Here is a 25,926-nt window from a genome sequence, read left to right on the forward strand (position 1 = left end):
GTTTACACGTGTGACTCACAAGCTCTCCTATTCTAGTAACAATACCATTTGCCTTATTTCAGTGACCTCTTTTTTTGCTGTTTGGAGCATTAAGCTCATCCCAAGCTTCGATCCAGGTGACCATTCCATCAGCGAGCTTGATGAAGTAAGGATCAACCTTCCCGAGCTTCTCTTTCACGAGCTTAGCTAGCTCGGTGTAGCATCGCTGCACTGAATCACATTCTTTAGGAAGAGTCACTGATTGAAAGAAAGGTACGGCCTCTTCCTGCCAAAAGATTCCGTTGTATTCCTTTCTTAGGTTAACGAATGGGTTGCTCGCTTTGCTGTGCCATATGTAAGGCAAACCCGTCTTCACTCCCCATCCCATGTGGTCACATATCACCTACATTTTGTGGTTTAACCCATTTAAAACAAAAAAAAGCACAATGAATAAGACTTGTTGCATTTGACCAGCTTAGCTAGTGGTTTTATACATTTATACCTTGACACACCAACCAGCCCACATGTCATCGTAGCGTCCTATCGGCTGCCCATCACCCATGAGTCCAAAATACATAGCTGGACCAATCAGCTCTCGATCAAAAGCAAGGTTCATACCGCACATAGGCAAGAGGGTTCCTTTAGGAATAGTCATGACCGCATCAACATACCTGCATATTAACATAAATGACTAACCAATAAGCATTGCTTCATCATTTTTGATAGGCTTAACAGAAATGGTATCTTCGGTGAAAGATCAAGTTTCCTGGAGTTTCTTTCAAGAGGTTTCACAAGCTGAGTGGGAGCATCATAGTCAGGGATGTTAAGCCAGAGGCCATGAGAGACCGCGGTTATGGCACCTTCACGCATACTGAAAGGGTATCCACGAACAAAGTCTGCACCATCACCGTATGGATCATAGAGTGTGTTAAAGAAATGTGGAGTTGATGGGGATAAGAGGTTCTTGATATGCTGCTCAAGTGCATTGATCTCTTTCCCAGATGGATCCTTTGCAACCTACATTGCACAGTTGTTGTCATCATTGAGATCCTAATAATAACACACACACACACACACACATATATATATACAGAGAGAGAGAAAAGGGCATTTACAAAGCAATCATCATCAATGGTGTAGATGTACTTCTTTTTGGAGACCATGTAACCAAAGCAGCGACAAGCAGAGTCTTTGAAGGAAATGCAAGAAGACTTGGGACCCAAGATTCTGTTGATGTCGTTCCTGTTGTAGAGCTCGTAGTCAAACCCTTTTGGAATGTTGATGGTTCTTGAAGGATCGCCATCTTGAACGATGATCAGATGGTATTGTTCGAAGAACGGTCGCCACATCTCGAGGAAGTCTAGGTTTCGAATCGTGGGTATCACGATGTCTAGCTCATCTTTCAGCACTGGGGTGGGTTTCATTGAAGAATACAATTGCGCCATTTCAAATGAGTAGGGGAGAAAGAGTATACTTGAGCACAGTGAAGCAAAGACAAGAGGAGAGATGTATGATAATGAGGTTGAGTTCTTTGGTATTTATAAAGAGACGAGATGAACATAAAGCATTTCTACTGCTAACGGAAGTGTAACGGATTAACTCTCGTGTTCCTATGCCAAAACATGCTTATGTTTCTTATTTTCTGTCGTCATCTGTTATTTTTACAAAAATGAAGCAGTGTAACAAATAGTTTTAGTTGTGTTAACATTACAATAAGAAGGATACTCATGTTTTAAGCTCAAACAAGTTCACGAGTCTCACCCACTCTAACTATCTAAACCCTAATCATGTGACCACTGTCTACCCCCTCAAGGAGTGTTACATAGAGAAACATGTAGAAGATTGGAAGAACAAATATTCAGAAAGGTTGTACAGAGAAATGTTTTTATCAGAACATTTTAGGAATCCTTTTGCTGAGCTTTGTATAGAGAAGAACAGAAGTTATAAAGGTCTAATCAAATTATAAAAAGGTGATTACCAAAAGGATTTATAAAAAGGTAATGAATCTTTATTTCGTTATTTTTATTCAATTTAATAACTTGTAAGCAAATAACAAAAAAGGAAAAAGCTGGGAAGAACGTTGAGAAACCTAAATGAGAAGTCGTTAATGATCTTACAATCTCCCAAACAAAGCTCGGATACGCTCACTCTACACAACTCAAGATAAAAACAACCAATCTCGACCCTTTCTAAATAAAACTTTACGAATAAAACAATGTTTTGGAACTTAAATCCACAACCAGGTAGTCTCTTAGACATCAATGCAATAGCAATGTGTATGAAAAAAAAACAGAGTAAAAAATCATCCAAACTACAAGGAAGTTGTCTCTCTATAGGAGCAGCTTTCTTCGGTGGAGCATTAGAGGCTTATTTATAAGAAGACAACAATTCCTCAGCGAACGGGAACGGTGAGTCACCAAAGGGTCTTGAGCAGCTATAGAACTGCGAGAGGAAGTCTTTAACCACCCAACCGCCGGGGGGCGGAGGAGGCGGAGCCTGGATATTTAAGCCATCTTCTCCGTACTGATCGTAGATGGCTCGCTTTTGAGTGTCGCTCAGAACCTTGAGTCAATGCAAACATCATAAGAACACATCATCAGTAGTTGTGATTTGGTAAGTTTATCAGCTTTACTTTGTCAGAGAAGTAACTAACTAACGAAACTGCTCAAACTCAAATTCCCATAAAGTTTGGAAATTTCTACCGAAACAAAAAAAAAACGGGTTTGGTTGCATATGTAATAATAAGCACGTGTTGTGTAAGGGAATTTACATCGTAAGCTTCGGCGATCTGCATGAATTTGGCTTCGGCTTCTTTTTTGCTGTTAGGGTTCTTGTCGGGATGCCACTTCATGGCGAGTTTGTCTGTTTGTGATAAGCTTTCTTCAAATCTTCATCCTTCGCGTCCCGATCAACTAGAAGAACCTTGTAATAGTCGACATCCATTGTTCTTCCTCCTCTTCTTCTTTTGATTCTCTTCGTTAACAAGTCGATCTTCTTCAATTTATACTTAACTCATTCATCCCGTACCGGTTCTGTATTAAGACCCTTGATATTAATCTCCGAACGGTTCTGTTATTTGTTCTTACTTCTTAGCCGGTCATTTCGGTTCGGGTTGATAATACAAAGTTTACACCAAGCGTAGACATATTGTCCGGCCATATGTGATTGTTTGGCCCGTTATGTTATTTATAATTGTTTGGCCCATATTTATAACTGTTATCCGTTCTTGGCCTTTTGCTTCGTGTGACACATGACGAACTTGGATTGGCTAGAGGAACATTCTGTACAACACATGGCCAAACACGATTGGCGAAACGTAAATCCTCATCAACATGCAAAATATCTAAAACAAAGTTTAGTTAGCTTCCCTTTAGAAAATACAAAAAGTTAGAGATGACGACACTTCTTCTTCCTCAACCAAACCGTATCCACAAGCCACCACTAGTACCAAACCAACGCCTCAGAAAACCGTACAGATTACCAGTGATCTCCGCCGTATCCGGTCAGCAGCTAGTAACTTCCGGCGAGGTCCGGACGGTGGAGCCGAGAGAAGCGAAAACATTGGTATCGTCGGAGGGATACGTGCTGTTAGACGTGCGGCCAGCTTGGGAAAGAGAAAAGGCACATGTGAAAGGATCACTACACGTGCCACTGTTCGTGGAGGATCCAGACAATGGGCCGATCACGCTGCTGAAGAAGTGGATCCATTTGGGATATATTGGGCTTTGGACGGGCCAGAGATTCACCATGTTTAATGACCAGTTTACCCTCCGTGTTGTAGAGGCTTTCCCGGACAAGAAGTGCTTGTCGCGTGCGGTGAAGGACTCAGGTAATAAGGCTGGTGCATTTTGGTTTATCATACTGGCCCCGGTTTAGTATAGATTTGAGATAAACTTACTTAGACCAGTTCGATTTCGGTTTTTTTGGTTAATGTAAATGGTTTGCTCACAATCTCAGGTCATTGATGGCGATATCTAAGCTGCACAGAGAAGGTTACAAAAGCTTAGGATGGTTAACCGGAGGGTTTAACAGAGCAAACGAAGGAGATTTTCTAGAGGTCGAAGGACCAGAAGAGCTTAAGTTTGCAACTATAGGTGGCGCATCATACTATTTCCTCAAATTACTTGTATTGTTGCAGAGCTTTGGCAAAGAGAACCGTTGAATTTCATTCAATAAGAGAAAAAAAATTGAAATAAAATGTGTCCGGTTTATTTAGTTGAACCGCTTAAGGCGCCGTTTTAATTGTTTTACTAGATGATTTTTCCGTGCACATGCACGAATATAAATATTTATAAAGCAAATGTAAAATAATTGATTGTTATTTGTTTTTAATTTTAAATTAATTTATAAATTGTATCTATAATTTCTATTAATAATATTATATTACTTTATTTAGACATGTTTTTAGTTATGTTATATCTACTCTTATTTTTTACAGTTGATTTAGTTATCATATAAGTATATTAAAGTGCATATATTTATCTGAATTCAAGTATAATACTTTTTATTTTAGATATACTTAAATTATGATTAATTTTCTTATTTGTATTTGCGTTGGTTGTTGTTTTAGATATGTAAATATATTTGAGGAATAGTACCTATTGAGTCTTCTCCTCCGTTGTTAGACATGTTGGTGGAGCTAAAGGTCATTCTTGCTACCAACATTTATCCCAAATTTCTTGGAGGTCAGTACCTTCTCCCCTCCATCTCTGTTTGAAACATGTGGTGTAAAAATAGCCTCATACTAACGGAGCTATACATGTTAAAATAGACACATGCAGGCCAGGCCTTCTTAGCTAGGTAGGTGGGGAGAAAATGATCTTCAAGCTCAAAACCATAGAGGAGAGAGAGAAAAGGGCTTTTAAAAAGTATAATACTTTTTATTTTAGATATACTTAAATTATAATTAATTTTCTTATTTGCATTTGCGTTAATTGTTGTCTTAGATATGTAAATATATTTGAGGAATAGTACCTATTGAGTCTTCTCCTCCGTTGGTGTTTCTCCTCCGTTGGTGTTATAAACAATTGTTCGGTTTTGTAATGAATTTAACTAACCGGATCATCTGAATTCAAGGATTGTCATCAGATCATCATGATCTTTGTTTTTGACATTTTTATAGAGATTAAAAAATAATAATTGAAATTATACTTACGTTCAATAGTAATTGAGATAAATAAAACTATTTATAAATTGATGTATTCAATAATTTATATTAATTTTCTCTAAAATATATATTAAGTTACAATGAAAATTTAAATGATATTTTGTAAAATGAAAATGAAGGTAAAATGACAGATAGATTTTCTTAAAACACAAGTGGATTTTTATTGATGACATGTGCTGCTGAAGTGAAAAATGGCATTGTATAAGATTTGCCAATAGCTTCTTCTGCCCAATCAGCTTCTACCTCATTTACTCTTGGATAACGCTAACTTAACACAATAGATAAGGCTGAGCTTACTTTCCACCGTCAGATGGATTTGTTTCTCCATCCAACCGTCAATAATCATTCCCTGAGATCTCCAAGTCCCATCTCTTCCATGCACTTAAAAACGTCACTTGCTCATATCATTACAGAACATCACAACTCAACAAACGTGTGACAAAACATACAAACAGCTCTCGTGATGGCCGCCACTTCAACAGCCGCTGCTGCTTCTTCTATCATGGGTACTCGGGTGGTTTCCGACATCAACTCCGGTTCAGGCCGGTTCACAGCCCGGTTTGGATTCGGGACCAAGAAAGCAGCCGCTCCCAAGAAGGCTAAGACGGTTTTCTCAGACCGGCCTCTGTGGTTCCCGGGCGCGAAATCCCCCGAGTATCTGGACGGTTCGCTGGTCGGAGACTACGGCTTCGACCCTTTCGGTTTAGGTAAACCGGCTGAGTATCTCCAGTTCGATCTCGACTCTCTGGACCAGAACTTAGCCAAGAACATAGCCGGAGACGTGATCGGGACACGTACGGAGGCCGTTGACCCCAAGTCGACGCCGTTTCAGCCTTACAGCGAGGTATTTGGGATCCAGAGGTTCAGAGAGTGTGAGCTGATCCATGGGAGATGGGCTATGCTTGCAACTCTCGGTGCTCTCTCCGTCGAATGGCTCACCGGTGTTACTTGGCAAGACGCTGGAAAGGTATAACGCCTCTTTCCATCGCGTTTTACCAAAACGCGTTTGCGTTTTATTTTTTCTTTTATTTTTTGGTTTTAAAAGTTTATTATACCAAAGTTTTACCAAACATTTGCGTTTTTTGCGTTTGTGTTTTACAAAAACGCGTTTACGTTTGCGTTTCCGACTTTGTGTGATTTTTTTTTATTTTGTTCTTACCAGGTAGAGCTAGTGGATGGATCGTCCTATTTAGGACAGCCACTACCGTTCTCGATCTCGACACTGATTTGGATCGAAGTGTTGGTGATTGGTTACATCGAGTTCCAAAGAAACGCTGAGCTGGACTCGGAGAAGCGTTTGTATCCAGGAGGCAAGTTTTTCGACCCGCTGGGTCTAGCTTCTGACCCGGAGAAGAAGGCTCAGCTTCAGTTGGCTGAGATCAAACACGCTCGTTTAGCCATGGTTGCCTTCTTGGGATTTGCGGTTCAGGCGGCTGCAACGGGTAAAGGACCGCTCAACAACTGGGCGACTCACCTTAGTGACCCGCTTCACACCACCATCATCGACACCTTCTCGTCCTCTTGATCTGGTTGCTTTAGCTTTTTATTGGTGTAATGTAATGATGTAATGATGTCCATCTTTAAGACAAGTTTGTATAACTATAAACAAACTTCTTGAAAGGTTTAGTGCTGAAATCTTCGAGTGTCAGTGGATTAATGATTATGAGCCGTAACCTCATTTTCACTGTATTATCAGCTAAGATCACCACAACACCACAATCCTTTAACATACAAATTGAAGCTAAACTCATAAGTAGAGAAAGGTAGAAAATTGACTCAAAAGAGGACACCATAAGTGGAAGATGGCATTGACCAACAAAAACAAATAAATATTGTTTTGACAAATAAGAAACAGGCTTTTAAAAAAAAAAACATAGACTACATTTTGATTATTTGTGGTTGATAAAATTGTTTTTTGAAAATTTACATAATTTATGTATTTGAAAAATTTGCACATAATTTATATTGAAAATTTATACTCTGACTTATTTTAGTTGTTTCGTAAAGTGTGTTAAATTTTGGGTTTAGATGATTTACAATTTTATTACAGCTATCAGTTTTTAGTATTCCAATTCTATATACGAGTAAAAGTTAAATCTTAGTTCAAGATGTAAAATATATGTCTAAAAAATATTCATTGTTTAAGCTTAGAATAATAACTTTAAAACAAAATGCAAAATATATTTATAGTTATATAGTGTTATAACTTATAACCCATATCATAATTTTGATATATATTTTTAAAACTAATATTTTATAAAATAATCAGTGCAAATAATATATATTAAGTTGATTTATAATATTTTTATTTTACACAGTTACATATTTTCATATAACTATAATTAAAAAAACAACCTATCATTTAGTTTGCCTTGCATTGATCAAAATTCGTGTAAATATTTTACAATATAAAAATGTATATGTTTGTTCAACTCATCTTATACTCGACAATTATTTAGGGCCTGACTGGTGTAACCGCAGCGGTTGCAGTTGCGGTTGCAGGAGTTTGCGAATGCAGGTGGTTACGATTTTAAGCGTTTTCTAAAGATTTGTACGACTGGTACAACTGTTAGAAATTGTTGCGTTTACGAGACTCTTATGACTGGTAAACTACCAAACGCAACATCTGTTAAATAATAATTTAATAATATTTATATTTTATGTAATTATAAAAATATTAAAAATCATAATAATATGATAAATATAAAATTTATATTTATAAAATCATATTATCAAATTTTAAAAAATTTATAGAAAATATCTTAGTTTTGAGTTTTTATGATATAAATTGAAATATAATATGAATACATTTTACAATTTCTAATATTTCAATTGAAAATTTTTATTGGATATTTTTAGTATTATTTTTATTTATTATGTTGTTTTTTTTAAAAAATTATCCTCCCGCAACCGCCCGCAACCGCAAACGCTAATTGGAACCAGTTTTTGATTTTAAGAGGTTCAGAGCGGTTTAAAGCGATTTATAGCGTTTTCTGTGATTGTTTCGAAACGCCAACAGCCGCTATGAACCGCAAAAGCTGCGTTTGCGGGTCGTAGCGGGAAAACCAGTCACCCCCTTAGTATACTTGGTTAAATAATATGTAAACTGTTTTTTTAATTCACCATGCAATTAATATTATAAATATTAACTAATTTATTTTTATTAGCTAAATATATATTGATCACAATCATCAAATGGAGAGGAGTAGATAAATTTGTGAGTGCTATTAGTTAAGTATTAAATATCCTTTAACAAAAAAGTATTAAATGTCTTATAATATTTAACAATATTCTAGTATACAAAATCGTAATCAAATCTGGTATATTTGAGGACAATAAAAATCTTTTTTTTATTAGATATACATATTTTCCAGATAGTTAAGAATCATTTTTGCTTCCTAATTCAAAATGAGCATAGAACCTAATGGGTTGAAGGAGCTGGGCTCGTTGGCCTATATATAGATACCAAAAACGGTCTTGGATTTAACACATGATGCTATGCTATGGAGGAGAGAATACTGTGCAAGACTGCAAGTTGTCTTAGAGTAAATTATGTCGTCCCAAGGCACTTGAAGAAAAATTATGTCGTCCTCCTGATCTGGTTGCTTTAGCTTTTTATTGGTGTAATGTAGTGATGTAGTGATGTCCATCATTAAGACAGAAGTTCGTATAAACTATAAACATATTCTTGCAAGGTTTAGTGCTGAAATCTCGCGGTTTGCGTTCGAGTGTCATTGAACTAATGTGATTATGAGCCGTAACCTGATCTTCCCTGTATTCTCAGCTAACATTACCACAACACCACAGTACTTAACATATAAAACTGAAGATAAACACAGAAGTGGAGAAAGGTAGAGAATTGACTCAAAAGAGACATGAATTAACCAACAAAAACAATTGTTTTGACAAATAAGACGCATGCGGCATGCTCTTTAACAGAGATTGACTCAGACTCGAGCAATTAAAAAAAAAAGATTTCCAAAACCCCTCTTAACCAATATCCCACAACATTCGGCAGAGAAAAGAGGAAGACCCGCAAATATTTTTTGATCCTTTACTCAAACCAATAATACGACCAGAGAGAGAGAGAGAGAGAGAGAGAGAGAGAGAGAGAGAGAAACGAACGAGTATTAATGATGAAAACGGTTTAATACTACTATGCGACCATGAGCCTTGCGATCATCCCTTGAGTCCAGCGTGCAGTGTCCTTGAGGTCTTCATCCTCTGAGTCGAGACATTCATTGAGGAACTCCCCGCAGAAGGTGAAGTTGCTGAACAAAGGCTTCGTCTTGTCTCCAACAACATCCGCAAGATCACCCAATGCTGCCACCGCTGCTTTCGTCACGCTCTCATCCCTGCTCCCACAGAAACAAAAAAAAAACACAGTAATAAGTTTCAAGTACTCTGCAGAAGACATAAATTGATTATTTATAGAGAATGATTACCTGAGGGAGTCTTTGGAAACAAGTTCGACAAACTGCAAGAGATGTTGAGCGTAGGGCACCATGAGCTCAGCCTTGGCGTCCTTGAACCCTTGTAGTATCCCAGAGTAAGCCTCAAAGATGCTTCTCCTGAGTTGGTTTCCATAATCCATAAGCTCCTCGTCGAGGGTGTCCATCTGAGCACATACATGAGCAGCCCCTTGCATGATCTGAATAGCTGTAGCCACATACCTCTCAAACTGCCCACCAATCGCCAGAGCAATGTCTCCAAAACATGAGAATATTGGAGGTTTCACCGACCTGTGGAGTGCTTCACTTTGAAGGTTCTGGATTAGGAGAGACATGATCTGATCACAGAACGGTAGGATTTTGTCATCCAGAGCACGGCAAATGTCACCAACCACTCCTACGGTGATCGAGCAGACTTGGTACTCCTCGAAATTCTGCAGACCAGTCTGGAGATATTTGAAGAGCTCAGGCATGTATTTTGCAAACTCAGATCCAGTCGCATACGCAAGAGCACCGATTGCAAGCATTGCTTCTTCATGGACGCTTGAACTGTGGCATCCAAACACTCTGAGGAACAGCATCATGATATGATCTGCGTTCTGCATTATGATGGGTTTCGTCTCATCCTTGCTACTCAGCTTCTGGATTATGACCTGGATGACACCACAGAGAGAAGCCTGGAGTTCCGCTTGCTTCTCACGGTCCTCAGTTGATACTACCTGGAGATCCATTGTCTGACCTAATTTCCCCATGATGACAGGGAGGAGCTGCCCTATGATGCCTGCGGCCTCTAAAAGGTTGGAACAACGGACAACCTCGTTCAAGGTTTCATATGAAGCAGATCTTAGCTTAGACTCTGCACCATCTGTACGCTCAGCAGCAGAAAGCAGATGCTGGATGATTTCTGTAAGATAGGGAGAGAGAAGAGATGAACTTGCTCCAGCGTCTTCATATCCCTGGGCAAGGTTGTATATCGCTCCACAGACCTTCTCAGCCACATTTGGCACATCTTTCATCGATTCCAGTAGTACACCCACAATTTTAGGGAGGTTTTGGGGTGAGATAACAGAGAAGCCACTGTCTGGGGTGTGCAAAAACTCAAAGATACGGCTCAGAGTCCAAGCAGTTGTGTCCCTGACGTGGTTATTATCATCCTTGGTTGCAGTAAGGAGAAATTCCAAGCCAGCAGCAACCATCGGGGCAAGCTTATCAATTGTTGGGCCCTCCAAAATTGATCCAAAGGCATAAGTTGCAGCCTCCCTGCTTCGCCAGTTTGGCTTCCTTATGTTGACTTCAACAAAAGGCATCACCAGCGGGACTATACCATCACCAACCGTTCTAGCAACAAGGCCGAGGCATGTTCCACCAGCCATAGAGATGTTCCAGACATCATCTTCATGATCCTGATCTTCGTCCTGCTTCTCCAGAGTTTCTAGCAACATGGGAACCAAATGGGGAAGAGCCTTCTCAATGAAACCTGAATGGGGAGGAGATGAGTCACCAGTATCAGGAGTGTCATACTCTTGACGGTCAATCTCTTCATCGCAGATAGTACTCCAGAACTCAACTGCTTGCAAAGCAACGCTCTCTTCATCTCCCTTTACAGCCTTTGCTGTCAACTCAAAGAGCGTTTGCATGTACTGCTCCAGAACCTCGTAGTACGTCGATGCAATGGAGACAAGGCACTCAAAAGCAGCTTGCCTGATCACCTCCTCCTCAGCACAAGCCGTCTCGCACACCATCTTCATGATGTAATTCCTCTCCATCTCATTCTCGAAATTGGTCTGAGAAAAATCCAACGCATTCAGCAACGCCTTCGTCGCCGCAAGACGAACTTCAGCATTATTTCCAGCCTGGTTCATCCCCTGCACAACCGCTGTCAGAACAGAGTTCACCTCATCCTGCACCAGATCATGATGCGATATCTCCTCACAGACATAGCCCAGAGTCTCCAAAGTCGACTGCTTCAAGTGCGCGGGACTCTCCTGCTGCGTCATATTGCTGAGCAGCGATCCCACGAGCTCAGGCCACTGCTTCTGAGGAACCTCAATGGAGGCCACCTTCGCAACGACCTGAGCCGAAGTATGCCTCGCTTCAGGGACAGAAGAACCGAGAGTCCTCAGCAACAGCTCCTTGATCTGGGACTTGAGAGCTAGGTCAATCGCGCACCACTGTTTCACCAGAAGCTCTTTTCTCCCAGAGTCCTTGGCGTCTAGAGAGTTCTTGAGCAAGATACCAGCGAGCCGACGGGACTCGGAAGGCTTGTCGTTGTTGGCGAGCTCGAAAGAGAGGGACAGCAGAAACTGCGGCAGGTTCTGCTCCTGGAACTGCTTGAGGCTTCCCTCTGCCTCGGTACGGACTCTCGCATCGGCTGACTGGGCAGCGAGTAGGAACTGAGTGATCTCCATCGCCATTATTGCCTCTGGCACTCTGCACAGTAAAAACATACAACAGCATCAGTACGAAGACATATAAAACAATAATACTAACAGATCGTTCACAGGAGTATATTTATAACTCTTGAGAAAACAATACGAGAATCTATCGAATCAAATGATACAAAACCCTAGCAAGTAGAGACCTAAAACCCTAATCAAAACCGTACACAGGCTCAAAATCAAGTAGCGCAAAGAACATTAAGCCGAAACGAAATAATGAATCCATGTGTAGCAAATCAAAGAGCGAAGTGAAAAACAAAGTAGCAGAATCACAAGCAAAAGCCCTAGCGAGTAGTGACCTAAAACCTAATCAGAAAGGCTAGATCTATTAACCGACGTAGTTACAAAGCTCAAATACACAGTTTCGGGGGGGGGGGAAGAGATTTTTACACTGAATCAACGGATGTCGGTTTGAGTGAAAAAAAGCGTAACTGCTAGGGTTTTTGGCTGCAATCGAAAACCTTAAATGTCCCTTCTCGTTATCGAAGACGGCGATCGAGGAGGAGATAAGGCTGTGGATCAGAAAAGCCCTAAAGAAGCAGGGAGATAGATTTGAGAGAGAGAGAAAAGACTTGGGAGGAGACAGATATGAAGACTGATGAGGACGGGAGAGAGGGGTTTTCGAATATTAAGAAGGAGCGGCTGGGGGGAAGAAGGGCAACACAAAAAGCTTAAAAAACTTCATATTTTCTAAATTACCCCTTAGATAGTTATTAATTCCACATCGGACCTCTAAATTTTAAATAGCTCCATTTAATGTCATTTTTGATAAGTTCAACATGTTTAATCTACTTCTTGGTGGTTTCTTTTGTATCTTTTGCTTTTGATTTCTTTTGTTCTAGCTTCAAATTTACCAATTAACTCGGTTGATTGGATCATTTTGAGATATAGGTGGTATAATTAGTCATAAAAATGTTGATCGGGGGTGTAAATCATAAATATAAACTTATGGGAATACCTAGAGTCTAAACTAGCTTAATGGGCCGTAGCGCTAAAGAACAGTGGGCCTTTTAAACCAAACAGTATGGTGGAGAGCGTGCCCAAACCGTGCCGTTTTTACTAGAAGGTTGCTGAAAGTCTAAAACCTCTCTTGCTCATTTCAGATTTAAACCCCAGCGAATTTGTGGAGTTGAGAGAGAGAGAGAGAAAAGTCGAGTCGTCAATGGCGTCTGCTCTTTGTAGAACCGCAAGCCGTCTTCGCCCCGTTCAGATTTTTCGTCGAATTCGCGCCTCGAGCGATCTACTGTCTTCGTCTTCTCCGCCTCCGGCGTGCATCTCCGATCATGGAGATTTCTCTCTTCCTCGATCGGTTCGGCATTTTCTTTCTCGTTTTCCAAATCTGCTAGGTTTCATTCTTATAACGTCGATGTTTTTTTTTTTTCAGTTTTTCTCACTTAGCGGTGGAATCGAACGGTTGGAGATGGATGGGAGATGTTTGATGAGCACGTCTGCTTCTGGTACAACCTCTAAGCCTAGCTCTGGTGATACGGAGACGAAATCTTCCGGCGAAAACGAGAAATCTGGAGGATCGGAGGGTTCAGATGGCGGTGGTTCCGATCAGAAAAGCGACCGTGCATCTGGGAAACACGCTCGTGGAGCGGTACTACTCTCTTGACTTATTTGACTTATCTGGACTCTATGGTGTTTTGATTGTGGCATTTTGGTAAATACAGCCGGTTTCGTGGATGAGCTTCTTCTTGCTGTTTGCTACTGGAGCTGGATTGGTCTACTATTATGACCGGGAAAAGAAACGTCATATAGAAGGTACTCTTCTTGTGGTGAGTTTGTTTTTGAAAATATCTTAAAAATGTAATGAGAACTTGATCCTGTAAACTACAGTTGTTTGGATTTTGAGACGCATTGAAACTAAGGTTATAGGATTTTGAACGAGCTCTCAGTGTCTTGCATCATAGTGTGTCAATTTGGTAGTGGAGCTCTGAAATGTATTGTTAGAATTTAGAAAACACTCCTAACTGAATTGTAGCTTAGTACGCACATATGCCTTAGCCATTGCAAACGATATCTGAAACAATACGAGTTCAGTTAAACTACTGTTCTTGTTAGTTAGTGACAAACTCATCATGGTAAATGGTTAGTGATTTCACGTTGACTTGTGGTGAGTTTCAGTATCTTTTAAAATTTTATTGCTTTCATGTGTTCTTCTCTGTGTATTGACTTGGGTTCTTGTTTCCTGCTTAGATATAAATACCAATTCTAAAGCCGTCAAGGAGGGACCATCAGCTGGAAAGGCAGCTATAGGAGGACCATTCAGCCTTATAAGAGATGATGGGAAGCGTATTACGGAGAAAGACTTGATGGGGAAATGGACCATCTTATACTTTGGGTTCACTCATTGTCCTGATATCTGTCCTGACGAGCTTATTAAGCTAGCTGCTGCCATTGACAAAATAAGTGAGTTTCCGTACTCTTTTTTTTTTCATTTAGCTGTGGTTGGTTTCTACATCAGGATATATTTTATCTAAAGTTCTATCCCATTTACACAGAGGAGAAGTCTGGAGTAGATGTGGTGCCGGTGTTTATCTCTGTGGATCCTGAAAGAGACACAGTTCAACAAGTACATGAATATGTCAAAGGTAGATTATCTTCTTTTTATCTCCGTAAGACCCATTCGTTTTTGAAGAAAGTGAAAATTCATATAGTTCAAAATATTTTCTTGTAGAGTTTCATCCGAAATTGATCGGGTTAACCGGGACCCCTGAAGAAATTAAATCGGTGGCACGTTCGTACCGGGTTTACTACATGAAGACGGAAGAGGAAGATTCAGACTATCTCGTTGATCACTCCATTGTAATGTACGTGTATTTGGTATTCGGCTCAGCATTGTTTTGATCTTTTTGTTTTGTTTGGGTTGGAGTATTAATGTAAAGAACATGTGTTGTGTTTGTGGGTGAAGGTACTTGATGAGTCCGGAGATGAATTTTGTGAAATTCTACGGGAAGAATCATGACGTTGACTCGTTGACCGACGGTGTTGTAAAAGAGCTTCGACAGTACCGAAAGTGAAGAGCTTCGAAGAACATTTGAAAGGAAAAAAAAAGTGATAAAAAATTACATAATTCACCATTTTGGATTCTTAGTCATCATTAATAAGAGTTTCTCAGTACACGCGAGCTTGTGTTTCCTTGAAAAGAAAATTCAGTTTTTGTTTCCTGCACGCACAATATAGGAGTAAGCCATCTCTGATGAATTGATGGCTTTTAATGCCTGAAAACTTGATGATTTACATTCTCAAATCAATAAATGAGCAAATTGAACCCTAATATATATATATATATATATATATATATATTCGTCATCTTTTACTACCGTTTTATCAAGTGTGTACACACAATCTTGGTGGAAAATGTTACACGACCAAGGCAGTGGAAATCGTACTGTCTCAGTCGAAAGTACTAAATCAATAGAGTAGAAAAGTGGAGAACGAGACTCAAAATCACTGCGACCTATATTCCTCATATATTGTTAGACCTCTTGGGCCACGACAGACCCTGATATATGTTTCACCTTTTTTGTTTTTCAAACATTGAGACACAGAAAAAAGATGTATTGAAAGAATGATCTGACATTTTCAACTCAAACATAGGAAAGTGAAAATAAGTTGTTTCTAACGACTCCCTCCTTTTGTCCTTGTAGAGCAAAAAATCGCACGCGGAGACAAGGGACACACCTCACCGAACGTAAATGTATAGAGTTCCTCAAACCGCCAAGGTCGCAGAGGAGACTAAGCACACCCATCGAAATCCAATAAAGAGAAGAAAAGCTCACTCACCTGAACAGATAAATGAAGTCGTTTTGAGTCCAGATCAAATGGTGGAAGTGCATCATCAGACCATATACAAATGCCACTACATGAGTCAATATTAAAGAAGGAAGAATGATGAGGGATCAGAAACTCACTTGAATACTGTTGCTCCTTAAAGTGATATGGAAACGAACAATGAAGAAGCAAACACATACTTAATCACGGCAGTTTTAAGGCTTGCTTCACTTGCGCAAGCTCTGATGGGTGTATCCTACCAATGGCAGAGTTGAAGGCATCTCCATGAAGTGTAGAACATGTCTGAAGATTCTCACGCATTGAGTTCTCCAGTGACATCTGGTAGACTGGATCTGAAACTTTGATCTGATTAAGATCCCCCCCCCCCCCCCCCCCCCCCCCATTACAATTTGCGTTAGAATCAGTTGTTTTCCGCAACAAAGATAACAACAACAAAGGAATGATAAACCTTTACCTGACTTTTCCGCAACTCTTTGCTAGGTGGGGCTTCTTCTCCTTGAGACCTGCTTGAGCTCATTTCACCGCTGGAATTACAAGTTGTATGTTGTTCAGATAAGAAATACTTGAAGTGTTGTTAACAGTAACTTCGTTTGGAGACTATATACTTCTACAAGCAATTAAACTTAGTATAACCTTGATTCTTCTTCTGCGAGATCTTTATCTCCGCCAAGGATTACACTGGTGCATGTGCTGTTTCCATAAACACGATCAACTATGTGACATAGATACATAACTCAAGTTGTTGATATTCGATTGTGCAAGCATGTACCTTAGTATCTGATCAAGCTTGTCAAGCACTTGAGGCATTCTAAGTGTAAGTATTATAGAAAGAGCCAATCCAAACGTCTTCTTTTGCATTGGAGACGCATGATCCACCTGCAAAGTGTAAGATGTAGTAACAACATTAGTCGGATAATACGCAGTGCAACATGCAAGAGCAGTTTGGAAACGAGCTATTGTTTAGGATTAGAAAAAGGCATTTAACTACATGAAATATTCCCGCAAGCCCATTGTAAAACCAGCGAAGTTCCAGAAAGCTGGATAAACAACCAATTATCGTTCGAGATAAGTTCTCCACTAACCTTGTCTAGCCAAATGTCGGTGAGGCAAATGAGTACATTGTCCTCGATTGTGACCCCTGCTTGTTGGAGTAACAACGAGAGAGATGGTTCAGATGTTAACTGGGCCAAGTATGTGGTGTTCATCACCAGAATTCGTGCCAGAATAGCAGCTGAGGACGCTTTAACTGCAGTCTTCGCTGGATCTCGGTCATCTCCTCCACTCAGGCAAATAATCACCAGTTTCTGAGAGATACCAACAAACCAGCTCCATTAATGTTTCAAGGATGAATATGAATTTTACATCAATCAAAAGAAACTAGAAATTTACCTGCAAGCAGCTGGTGATGAGAGGGGGCACTTCCACGGGAAAACACTATTCCAGACAAGAATAAATGTTTACATCGATAAGTTGTTATTTGTCCAAACTTTCATACATATGCATATATAGACAGTTATGACAAACAATATACATTGTAATGATGCCATAGAAGTTCCATCACTAAACAATTTATATGTATTCGAAAAGATAAGGGTATGTGAGTAAATAAATGCAGCGTAAGTACAAACTTAACAGAAGAATAAGTTTCTCATGAAAATTTGCTCGCAAATTGGGAAAGAGGAGAACTATACGCACCTGGACTAAGATGTCAATCACCGGAAGAATCGAGAGCAACCCCTTATCATTTACATTTCCAACAATAAGATCAAGAATCTTTGCGACACTTGAAGCATGCATATTTAGAAATTCCCCTCCATTTAAAATGATGTATGATTCCATGATACTGACAGCAACCTACATTTGGTTAAGATGTTAGTGAAAAACTTTGGGGACATATGGTAAATTTGATTGTCTTAAGGTATGATTGGCAAAATGTTCCAATAGATTTGAGCACACAACACTACGTAAATAATGAATCACAACGTCAACTACTTAGAAACTTAAAAAGCTAACCTGTAAATGATCAAAACTTCTTTCAATGATCTCCACCATATAAGGAAAGCATGCTAATAGCTGGGGCACCATCATAGGAGCATAGGAAAGTGTAGTCTCCCATAACTGCATATGTTGCGCATTGTCATTTTTGTGTAACACATTTGTACCAGTAGAAAATAAAGATAATCCATCTTATGAAGTGGAAACTTACTGCCATGCTATCTTCCAGAAGGTTGAGTGCATCAGGGCTGTTAATGTCAATGCCCTTTTGGAGAATTGGGAGCAGAATGCCATAGCAAATAGGAGACTGATAACCAAGCGCAATCACAAAATTTCGCAGTGCAACAAGAAGCTGAATTTGTAGAAGGCTTTCGCCAGAAGATTCCTCCCACACCTGTTCTTAAGTACACAAATAAATAAGATTTTATTTGCGCACCAAGATAAAAATAAGTACATACAGAAAAGAATGCCACTATACCTTCTGGAAGAATTGGATTAACTTTTGTGCGTACGGAATGACTTCACTAACATGACCAATAAGAACAGAAATCAAGTTCAGAACTTGAACCTGAGAAAAAAGATAGGACCGTTACATGGAAAGACAGAGATCCGTATGCGTCACTGGAGGAAGTAGAATGACAAGAATGGAGTGCTATGATAAATTTGAAGCAGCTACATGTACCTTCGAATCAAATTCTTGAACTTCCTCAACCAGTATGAAACATGACTCCCAACAGATTGGAAGAAGATCACGGAAACTTTGCTCCGAAAAATTCGCATCCTCAACGTGTAAGCACAATGACCTACTAGCTGCCAGCTACATAAGTAAACAGACAATCTCAGAGGCAGCTAAGAAATACGGAAAAAAACGGGGAAGAAAATAATGCAAGACAGAAAGATAAACACAACATAGATGATATAGGATGATACTACCTTGACAGCGAGGTCATTGTCTTGCAACAATTTAATCAAAGAACAATAAACTTCTCTTTTTGTGTCATCTTTAATCTGAAAAGGTTATTATCATCATCCACAAACCATCAGTCAACAAATTTTTAATATGAAACCTATTAACAAAGACCAGCCGGGAACTAATCCTAGTCGCCTCTTGTTACAAAGTATCCCACAACTTATTCGGAAAAGATATAACTTCTTTTATTCTATATTACGCTATAATCATGCAATGATAAGATGCATTTTCAGCAAATCGTAAAGCTGAATTGAAACAGCATTACCTCTGAAACCCAATGTCCCAATATCATAGCAACTTTTCGGTGGATGATACGCCTATTTGGATGGTCATTTGACAGCTCAAGGGATAGTGCACCATTAAACCTGCAGCCGGATTGTCCGATCATTAAGAAAGGGCACGTTATTTACTTGATTGATAAAAATCTCGTATCACATCACACAGCCATGTTTAAAGGAAATGAAAAACGTCTAGACATTAGAAGATCATACCAATCTCTGAAATTAAGATAGTTCGAGAGCTCATAGTAGACGTATGCAGTAGCAGCATATGCTGCATCTTTCAGAAGCAGCGCTGGTGTTATTTCAGTAACCGAAGGGGGGCAGTTACTCATTGCCTCCTGAAGGATGGACACAACAACAGGTCCTAGGAGCTGTTCACAATAATGGAGAAAGAAATAATAAGTATCAACTTATATCAACTAGCAGGGTTCCTATCTTTACTTTTATGGTTTAATAGGTTTAGAAGACTTTTCCGAACAGGAAGAAGTGCTTAAGACTATCTGGTACTTACTTGGCTGTAGTTCTCAAACAAAACCATATATAGAGCTTCAGCACAAGGTCTCAATTTCTCAGACCACTGAATCATGTCCTGCTCATGATGAAAGGACTCAGGGTTCTGGTACCACTCCTCTAGGTCACTTGTTGTAAGAACAAAATACCTGTTGGAATGTTGATGATCAAAGTTTAGCAAACTATTTTCAAGCCATCATTTAAATGACCACCATATAGTAGTGATCGTATGGAGGCAGGCATATATGACAGCATCACTGTTTACACCAAAACAAATGACTTGATGCATGGATATGTTACAAGCTAGAAGTCCCAGACAATAACAATCCCTTCTCATCTATCCCATGCATGTCAAGTAATTTACCTTTAATGTTAGTTTATCTATATGTTAGATAGCTGAGTGTCCACACGATATATTCTTATAACTCTACGTGAAGAGACTGAGAAGAGAGATATATAGATATAAGATCATCATGTGTCTATAAGAATCCCTCATCTCATAGATTGTTTTAGACTTTGCATTGGTAAATAAAAAAACCTTAATAAGAACGCATGAAATTATGTAAAACCAACAACGATGCGGCTTTGTAAGTAAGAGAGAGCCAAAAAGCTTGGAATCATACAACTTGTCGTTGGTTAGGGTGTTACCTTCTTACAAGTATGTTGCACAAAAGAACAATCCTTTCATTGGGTAGAAGTGAAGACACAATGCCACTGACTATGTTTGAAGCATTCTTCTTCCTCTCCTCAAATGTAACTCCAACTCCACTTTCATCCATCACTCGACCAGTTAAACTAGGCTTATATTCTTTACATTCAAGCACAGATTTCACCATCACCATACACTGAATAAAAAACTCTTCAAACGGCAACGATGCCTGTTCAGGATCTGTTATCTTGTTTAAGCAGAAATCCACTACGACTGGAAGAACACATTTATCTCCAAACGAATAAGGATGTCTGCTTTGAATTGCGGCTAACACTTTCATCAGCTTGACACATGCCTTCTTAACAAATTCCCAGAATTTAGGATCTCGATTATGAAAAGATGAATCTGCATGAAGTCTCCAAACAAGTTAGGAAAAGCGTATACATGTGGGTTGACAGGTTAAAGCAACGAGAGGGAGGAAAACATCCTCGTCAAGACAGGCTTTAAGGTACATGTGTCATATGCATGAAAAAAGGAAAAAAAAGTGTCCAAAAGCTAATAACAAACTCACAATATGGAAGAAACGATTGAACAGCGTTCAAGAGGACAGGAGAGACTTCTTTAACTGGTTTAATCTCCTACGAGAAAAGAATTAGATGTATATCATATATCTGCAAATAGAGTAAATGTCTGAGAGCAATAGTTAAGCCATCTAATAAGGCTACAGTCAGCTTAGCTATTGAAAGATAGCTTAAGAAATTATATACCACTGATACATAGAAGGAAGATAGATGAACATGGATGTAAATGAACTAAAAATGTCAAGAAGTATAGTGTGTCTACCTGTATACATTTGGCATCGCTTTGAAATCCTGAAATCAGGAGTTGGCGCACTATTTTCAGACATAAAAACCACCTCTCACAAGTCAGAAAAAGCTCCTCGTGATGCTGCTCAGCACCATTTGAACCATAGCTCTGAGCCATTGTTGAAAAGCCACGTAGAATGGTTTGGACATCAGTTTGCCAAAGGTGCCAACAAAAATTGAAGAGTTGCGACGAGATCTGCCAATAAATAAAACTGGACCACGTCATTAACTATAACAAAAAAAATTACAATCTCTGGTCCTACAATAATTTCATGCAAGAGGAGGAAAGAAATTGAAAGGGGACGAAGACAGAGTAGCAGACACACCTCAGCGAAATTTCTCTGGTCTGCCGTGAGACGTTTAGTAGACAATTCCTTTAGGGTTCGAAAAAGAATCATAAAGATTCTGTGAGAAGCAAGAACGTCAGCTGATTGAAGCTGTTGCGCTAGTACCGAAAAGAGGTCAGGCCTGACAATCATGAAGCAAGAAAAACCAGTTATTTTGCTAACAGAATCCATACTATATCACCAGTTAATTTGAGTTACGAAGAAAATGCTGACCATTCCTTAGGATAATCAAACCGGGCTATCTTCGATATGAGAACAGCCAGCATTTCCGCTATCTGCCATTAACAAAAAAAAAAACAAAGTGAGATACATTTCCACTAAATGTATGCAATCACAGAAAGCAAAACGTTACAATACCTTGTAGTTCTCTTCTCGCAAGTGAGACAACAGCTTCTGCCTTAGATGAATCTTCTCCTCGTTGCTTATACCCCTGTGAAAATCGCCAAACAAGACTGTCAACAACGTCTAAGTAAATCTACAGAGCTCACGCCATTACACTCTAAACTAGCCAGTTGAGTTTACTGATAAGTAGAGATAACAAGTCTAGATTATACTCTAATCCATCATAACTTGCAGTTTGATTTTGCAATCATTGGTAAAGAAGGAGCTTACGAAGAGTTTCGTCTGCTCTTCCAATAACGGTTGATACTGTTCTTGAAATACACAGACGCCATCAACCTAACGTCCACGTGAGACACCAAATCCTTAGACGCAATCACTTCCTGCAAACACCAAACGAGATAGAGGCAACGAGTCAGTCAAAATCGAGCTTAAACCATAAGAGCATTATTATTAGGTTAGAAGAAACGAACCATGAGGCAGGAGCAGAATCCAGGTCTGCTCTCCGACTGAGCCAAAGCCGCCTCCGCCGGCCGCCTAACGGACTCGTCTCCGCTCATAGAGTTCGCTAGCAGTGAGTACATAGCCGGTAAATCGGAAGCTGACAACGCCATCAGATCCGATGAAATCCGTGACCTAATGATCCGAGGAAGCGTCCACAGGATGGATGAACCCTAGGGGTTTGGTTTGAGCAGCGGATAAAATCTCACGGCGGAGAAAAAAAGAAGATCGTCTCTTTCTCCCTCTGTCCAACCTCTCTCTCTCTCTCTCTCTCTCTCTCTCTCTCTCTCAAGCTCGCTGAATCATGTAACAACAATGCAGCAAAGGACAACGAAAAATATATTTTCTCTCTCTTTTTCACAGTCAAAAAGGAAAAATAAATATACTTACCGTCGCATTGATCGGATTCCGATCACCGAGCCGGGGACTTTAACTTGGGCCGTTGGTCCAATAATTCAAAGCCCAATTATTATTATTATAGCGCGTGATGTGAGGGTGCGTGACAATAGCCTCTCACTTGCTAGAATCTGATTGGTTAAGATACGTGGGAACTCATCATATTTGCCACGTGTAAATACCCGCCTTAAATTAAAACAGGAATCCACCAGAATTAAGTTTCGAAAAATATAGAATAACCCTAATACTTTTGTATTAACTAATTTAACCCCGCCAACTTCTTAACATATTTTACGAATTTAGTGTCTTTTTGTAACATTCATAAACAAATGGAAACATTATAAATTAATTAACAATACTAAGGGCATTCTAAAAATACCCAATTCTTCTTTAAACCCAGCGAACCTATTTAAGGAAATATCCTCTCTCGAAATTTCTCGAAACGTAAGAGCTCTGTGAATAATATACACCGTTCCGAAGAAGAAGAAGAAGATAAAGAGAGAAGAAGAAAGATTCGCAAACGATTCTAAGCAAGATGGTGAGAAAGCAGTTGGTGGTATCTGTTGTGCTCGTCTCGGCATTGTTGTTGTTGAATGCAGAAGCGAAAACCGTTGATCCCTACAAGGTAAAAGCCACGAATTCTTTATGGGTTTCGACTATAATTGCAAAATTGAAATCGAAATCGGTTCATAACTTCTTTAAAGGTTTCATACGCTTGTGACAATTTCAGGTTCTTGGAGTATCTCGAGATGCAAAGGCGCGTGAAATCCAGAAAGCTTTCCACAAGTGCGTACCTTTTGCAATTCTAACTCGCTTTGTTTAAGTTGAGAATTCAAAACCAATGATCAAAGAATGATTAATTTTTCTTTTTGATTTTTATAGGCAATCTCTGAAATATCATCCAGATAAAAACAAAAATAAGGGTGCTCAGGAGAAGTTTGCTGAGATTAATAATGGTGAGTATTTATCTTCTACTGTTCTCTTTGTGGTTTAATCTCTTGAACTGAATGTGTGTTGATCTGGATTTAACAAGTTTAAACCATGTTTTGTGTGCAACACAGCTTATGAGATCTTGTCTGATGAAGAGAAGAGGAAGAACTATGATCTTTACGGGGATGAAAAGGGACAGCCTGGATTTGGATCAGGCTTTCCCGGAGGTAATGGTGGTGGGTATTCATACTCTTCAGGTGGTGGTGGACAGGGTGGTGGTTTCAATTTTGGAGGACCAGGTGGATGGCAGAATATGGGTGGTGGCGGTGGGGGCGGTTCCAAGTCGTTCTCCTTCTCATTTGGAGGTGGTGGTGGCGGTCCTAGTGCAAGTTCCTTCGGTTTTGGGATGGACGATATCTTTTCCATGTTTGGCGGCGGTGGTGGTGGTTCTAAAGGAAGTGATCAGTTTGGTGGGTTTGGTGGGTTTGGTGGCAGCTCATCTAAGGCTGAATCTCGGTCAAAGAGCGGTTCCGCGGCAGCTATCAAAACCATAACTTCTCAGGTTTATAAGAAGGAAGTTATGGACCAAGGTATGACGTGGCTTTTGCTGTCTTATCTTCCATCTCAAAGAGGAACCCAGTACCATGAATCGGTCATAGAGGAAGTTGCTGAGTCATTGCAAGGAGCTTTAAAGGTAAAAATACACATGTGCTTGTTGAGTTTTGGTTTTAGAGGGAAAGCTTAGTTAATTATAGTTCTGAACATGCTTGATCTTCATTTGTTTCCTATTTTGTGTTTTGTTTTGGTTGTTTACATTGGTTAATGGTTCTGTTTACAGGTTGGGCGTATAAATTGTGAGACAGAATCCTCTCTTTGCAAACAGCTTGGCCTAGTTCCTCGTAGGGCTCCAAGGCTGTTTGTTTATTCATACACATCTAGTGGCAAAGCTACCTTAGCAGAATATACTGAAGAGCTTGTTGCAAAGAAGGTGAAAAGCTTTTGCCAGGAACATCTACCGAGATTCTCCAAAAGGGTTGACCTGAACACCTTCGATGTCTCTGCTTCTAGCTCACAAGGGGTTCCTAAAGTTATGCTTTTGTCGACAAAGAAAGACACCCCTGTCATCTGGCGTGTTCTTAGTGGCTTGTACAATGGACGCTTTGTCTTCTATAACACAGAGGTATGTTACATTTTGGCTTTGAATCTCCTGGTCCTAGAACTTATGGGTGGTTTGGAGCTATAACATAGTCTTTTCATGATCTTGTAGGTTCATGATACTTCTGATACGAAGGTTAGGAGCCTAGGTGTTGACGCATTTCCAGCGATAGTTGGCTGGTTATCAAATGGGGAGAAGCAAGTCTTGAAGACAGGGATCACTGTGAAAAATCTGAAATCAGCCGTCCAGGAGATTGGTAAATTGCTAGAAGCATTTGAGAAGAAGAACAAAAAGGTGTCTTCTAATAGTCAGTCAGGCAAAGCACAGAGCGAGTCCGTAGAAAAGATACATCTTCTCTCGAGAACGAATTTCGATTCCATTTGTGGAGAGAACGTTCCTGTTTGCATCATTGGTGCCTTCAGATCTACACAGAGTAAAGAGAAGCTGCACTCAGTATTGTCTAGGGTAAGCAAGTGTTCATCCCGCTTTGCTTTATAAATAGACCTCGGCTCTGTTCTTTGACATGATTGATGAATGATTCCTCGGCTCTGTTCTTTTGTTTCAGGTGTCACAGAAGTCTTTGTCTAGACGACAAGCTTCAGGAACTGGCTCTCAGGACACAGTATCCTATTCTCTTTTGGACGCGGCAAAGCAATCTTCGTTCTTGAGCTCATTTGACAAATCAGAGTTCAAAACATCTGATCAGCTCCTAATAGCATACAAGCCTAAACGAGGTAAGTTTGCTACGTTTAAAGGGGACATGACTATGGAAGAAGCTGAGAAATTCGTAGCGGCTGTTCTGAACGGAGACATACAGTTCACGAAGACGAGACAGAAACCTCAGACCAAATGATAGTTTTGTTTCGTTTCGTCAGGAATTAGTTTCTCATCCTTTTTAACTTTGGCATGAGTCCTGTGTTGCAAGCTACTTGTGGTGGTTCTTTGTAATTGGAGAGGGGAAGTATGTGTATTTGTCTTGTGTCAGAGAGACGTGAGTGAAATAGTCTTATAGGAATAGATTTTACATAAACATGGAACTAAGGTTAATTTGTAATTATTATGACTGTAATCACTCTGGAGCATTGTGCTTTAAAAGAGTATAGTGATGGTTGTTGGTTGAGGCCTACATTTCAGACTGGCGGTGAAAACAATT

General features: G+C 39.7%; 8 protein-coding genes across 11 annotated transcripts; 4 read left to right on the forward strand and 4 right to left on the reverse strand.

The window, feature by feature from the left end:
- Positions 1–58: 58 nt before the first annotated feature.
- LOC108861988 (UDP-arabinopyranose mutase 3) lies at positions 59–1,685 on the reverse strand. Its single transcript, XM_057011061.1, has 4 exons — positions 1,095–1,685; positions 749–996; positions 482–653; positions 59–382 (listed from the first exon to the last, which is right to left on the reverse strand). The coding sequence occupies exons 1-4, from the start codon at positions 1,422–1,424 to the stop codon at positions 59–61; spliced, it is 1,074 nt and encodes a 357-aa protein (XP_056867041.1). The 5' UTR covers positions 1,425–1,685.
- A 413-nt stretch (positions 1,686–2,098) lies between these two features.
- LOC108836213 (uncharacterized) lies at positions 2,099–3,194 on the reverse strand. Its single transcript, XM_018609405.2, is given in 3 exon segments — positions 2,099–2,541; positions 2,750–2,839; positions 2,842–3,194. Coding segments are annotated over 3 exon segments (366 nt in total). The 5' UTR covers positions 2,923–3,194; the 3' UTR covers positions 2,099–2,346.
- A 123-nt stretch (positions 3,195–3,317) lies between these two features.
- LOC108860207 (rhodanese-like domain-containing protein 10) lies at positions 3,318–4,370 on the forward strand. Its single transcript, XM_018634109.2, is given in 3 exon segments — positions 3,318–3,775; positions 3,778–3,808; positions 3,937–4,370. Coding segments are annotated over 3 exon segments (639 nt in total). The 5' UTR covers positions 3,318–3,372; the 3' UTR covers positions 4,142–4,370.
- A 1,179-nt stretch (positions 4,371–5,549) lies between these two features.
- LOC108856436 (chlorophyll a-b binding protein CP29.2, chloroplastic) lies at positions 5,550–6,824 on the forward strand. The gene is made up of 2 exons (XM_018630229.2): positions 5,550–6,113; positions 6,309–6,824. The coding sequence occupies exons 1-2, from the start codon at positions 5,610–5,612 to the stop codon at positions 6,669–6,671; spliced, it is 867 nt and encodes a 288-aa protein (XP_018485731.1). The 5' UTR covers positions 5,550–5,609; the 3' UTR covers positions 6,672–6,824.
- A 2,181-nt stretch (positions 6,825–9,005) lies between these two features.
- Positions 9,006–12,665, reverse strand: LOC108862285 (importin subunit beta-1). Of its 2 annotated transcripts, none has more exons than XM_057010990.1 (3): positions 12,426–12,665; positions 9,592–12,019; positions 9,006–9,501 (listed from the first exon to the last, which is right to left on the reverse strand). In XM_057010990.1, the coding sequence occupies exons 2-3, from the start codon at positions 12,009–12,011 to the stop codon at positions 9,303–9,305; spliced, it is 2,619 nt and encodes an 872-aa protein (XP_056866970.1). In that variant the 5' UTR covers positions 12,012–12,019; positions 12,426–12,665; the 3' UTR covers positions 9,006–9,302. The 2 variants fall into 2 exon arrangements, with proteins under 2 accessions (XP_056866970.1, XP_056866969.1); XM_057010989.1 differs by having other exon boundaries at positions 9,592–12,027.
- A 459-nt stretch (positions 12,666–13,124) lies between these two features.
- Positions 13,125–15,282, forward strand: LOC108857472 (protein SCO1 homolog 1, mitochondrial). Of its 2 annotated transcripts, XM_018631460.2 has the most exons (7): positions 13,127–13,344; positions 13,420–13,635; positions 13,709–13,799; positions 14,235–14,447; positions 14,540–14,629; positions 14,716–14,848; positions 14,950–15,282. In XM_018631460.2, exons 1-7 carry the CDS (start codon positions 13,198–13,200, stop codon positions 15,056–15,058), a joined length of 999 nt encoding a protein of 332 aa, XP_018486962.2. In that variant the 5' UTR covers positions 13,127–13,197; the 3' UTR covers positions 15,059–15,282. The 2 variants fall into 2 exon arrangements, with proteins under 2 accessions (XP_056866963.1, XP_018486962.2); XM_057010983.1 differs by having other exon boundaries at positions 13,125–13,635.
- A 195-nt stretch (positions 15,283–15,477) lies between these two features.
- Positions 15,478–22,622, reverse strand: LOC108863136 (uncharacterized). Of its 2 annotated transcripts, none has more exons than XM_018637458.2 (24): positions 22,264–22,622; positions 22,064–22,173; positions 21,809–21,881; positions 21,665–21,726; positions 21,431–21,572; positions 21,082–21,300; positions 20,810–20,876; positions 20,238–20,643; positions 19,591–19,738; positions 19,290–19,450; positions 19,064–19,163; positions 18,762–18,836; positions 18,511–18,645; positions 18,307–18,396; positions 18,040–18,222; positions 17,847–17,951; positions 17,529–17,687; positions 17,223–17,267; positions 16,916–17,137; positions 16,603–16,709; positions 16,467–16,523; positions 16,288–16,357; positions 15,953–16,178; positions 15,478–15,824 (listed from the first exon to the last, which is right to left on the reverse strand). In XM_018637458.2, exons 1-23 carry the CDS (start codon positions 22,402–22,404, stop codon positions 16,017–16,019), a joined length of 3,039 nt encoding a protein of 1,012 aa, XP_018492960.2. In that variant the 5' UTR covers positions 22,405–22,622; the 3' UTR covers positions 15,478–15,824; positions 15,953–16,016. The 2 variants fall into 2 exon arrangements, with proteins under 2 accessions (XP_018492960.2, XP_018492959.2); XM_018637457.2 differs by having other exon boundaries at positions 16,288–16,363.
- A 489-nt stretch (positions 22,623–23,111) lies between these two features.
- Positions 23,112–25,901, forward strand: LOC108862290 (dnaJ protein ERDJ3A). The gene is made up of 7 exons (XM_018636373.2): positions 23,112–23,312; positions 23,418–23,473; positions 23,570–23,643; positions 23,749–24,311; positions 24,456–24,797; positions 24,885–25,238; positions 25,339–25,901. The coding sequence occupies exons 1-7, from the start codon at positions 23,223–23,225 to the stop codon at positions 25,624–25,626; spliced, it is 1,767 nt and encodes a 588-aa protein (XP_018491875.1). The 5' UTR covers positions 23,112–23,222; the 3' UTR covers positions 25,627–25,901.
- The last annotated feature ends 25 nt before the right edge of the window (positions 25,902–25,926 follow it).

This window comes from Raphanus sativus, chromosome 5 (genome assembly GCF_000801105.2).
Source record: "Raphanus sativus cultivar WK10039 chromosome 5, ASM80110v3, whole genome shotgun sequence".
Classification (NCBI taxonomy): Eukaryota; Viridiplantae; Streptophyta; class Magnoliopsida; order Brassicales; family Brassicaceae; genus Raphanus; species Raphanus sativus.

Bases quoted from the DNA above. Each gene is read 5' to 3' on its own strand.
- LOC108856436 (XM_018630229.2), top strand. From the start codon at position 5,610: ATGGCCGCCACTTCAACAGCCGCTGCTGCTTCTTCTATCATGGGTACT. The intron at 6,114-6,308 runs GTATAACGCCTC...TGTTCTTACCAG, and splicing joins CTTGGCAAGACGCTGGAAAG to GTAGAGCTAGTGGATGGATC.
- LOC108857472 (XM_057010983.1), top strand. From the start codon at position 13,198: ATGGCGTCTGCTCTTTGTAGAACCGCAAGCCGTCTTCGCCCCGTTCAG. The intron at 13,800-14,234 runs GTACTCTTCTTG...TTTCCTGCTTAG, and splicing joins AAAGAAACGTCATATAGAAG to ATATAAATACCAATTCTAAA. The intron at 14,849-14,949 runs GTACGTGTATTT...TTGTGGGTGAAG, and splicing joins GTTGATCACTCCATTGTAAT to GTACTTGATGAGTCCGGAGA.
- LOC108863136 (XM_018637457.2), bottom strand. From the start codon at position 22,404: ATGGCGTTGTCAGCTTCCGATTTACCGGCTATGTACTCACTGCTAGCG. The intron at 19,739-20,237 runs GTAACACCCTAA...ACATTCCAACAG, and splicing joins TGCAACATACTTGTAAGAAG to GTATTTTGTTCTTACAACAA. The intron at 19,164-19,289 runs GTATGATCTTCT...ATCCGGCTGCAG, and splicing joins TATCTTAATTTCAGAGATTG to GTTTAATGGTGCACTATCCC.
- LOC108861988 (XM_057011061.1), bottom strand. From the start codon at position 1,424: ATGGCGCAATTGTATTCTTCAATGAAACCCACCCCAGTGCTGAAAGAT. The intron at 654-748 runs CAGGAAACTTGA...TATGTTAATATG, and splicing joins AAACCTCTTGAAAGAAACTC to CAGGTATGTTGATGCGGTCA. The intron at 383-481 runs GTATAAATGTAT...CACAAAATGTAG, and splicing joins GGGCTGGTTGGTGTGTCAAG to GTGATATGTGACCACATGGG.
- LOC108862285 (XM_057010990.1), bottom strand. From the start codon at position 12,011: ATGGCGATGGAGATCACTCAGTTCCTACTCGCTGCCCAGTCAGCCGAT. The intron at 9,502-9,591 runs GTAATCATTCTC...CTGTGGGAGCAG, and splicing joins GTTTCCAAAGACTCCCTCAG to GGATGAGAGCGTGACGAAAG.
- LOC108862290 (XM_018636373.2), top strand. From the start codon at position 23,223: ATGGTGAGAAAGCAGTTGGTGGTATCTGTTGTGCTCGTCTCGGCATTG. The intron at 23,313-23,417 runs GTAAAAGCCACG...TGACAATTTCAG, and splicing joins AAACCGTTGATCCCTACAAG to GTTCTTGGAGTATCTCGAGA. The intron at 23,644-23,748 runs GTGAGTATTTAT...TGTGCAACACAG, and splicing joins GTTTGCTGAGATTAATAATG to CTTATGAGATCTTGTCTGAT.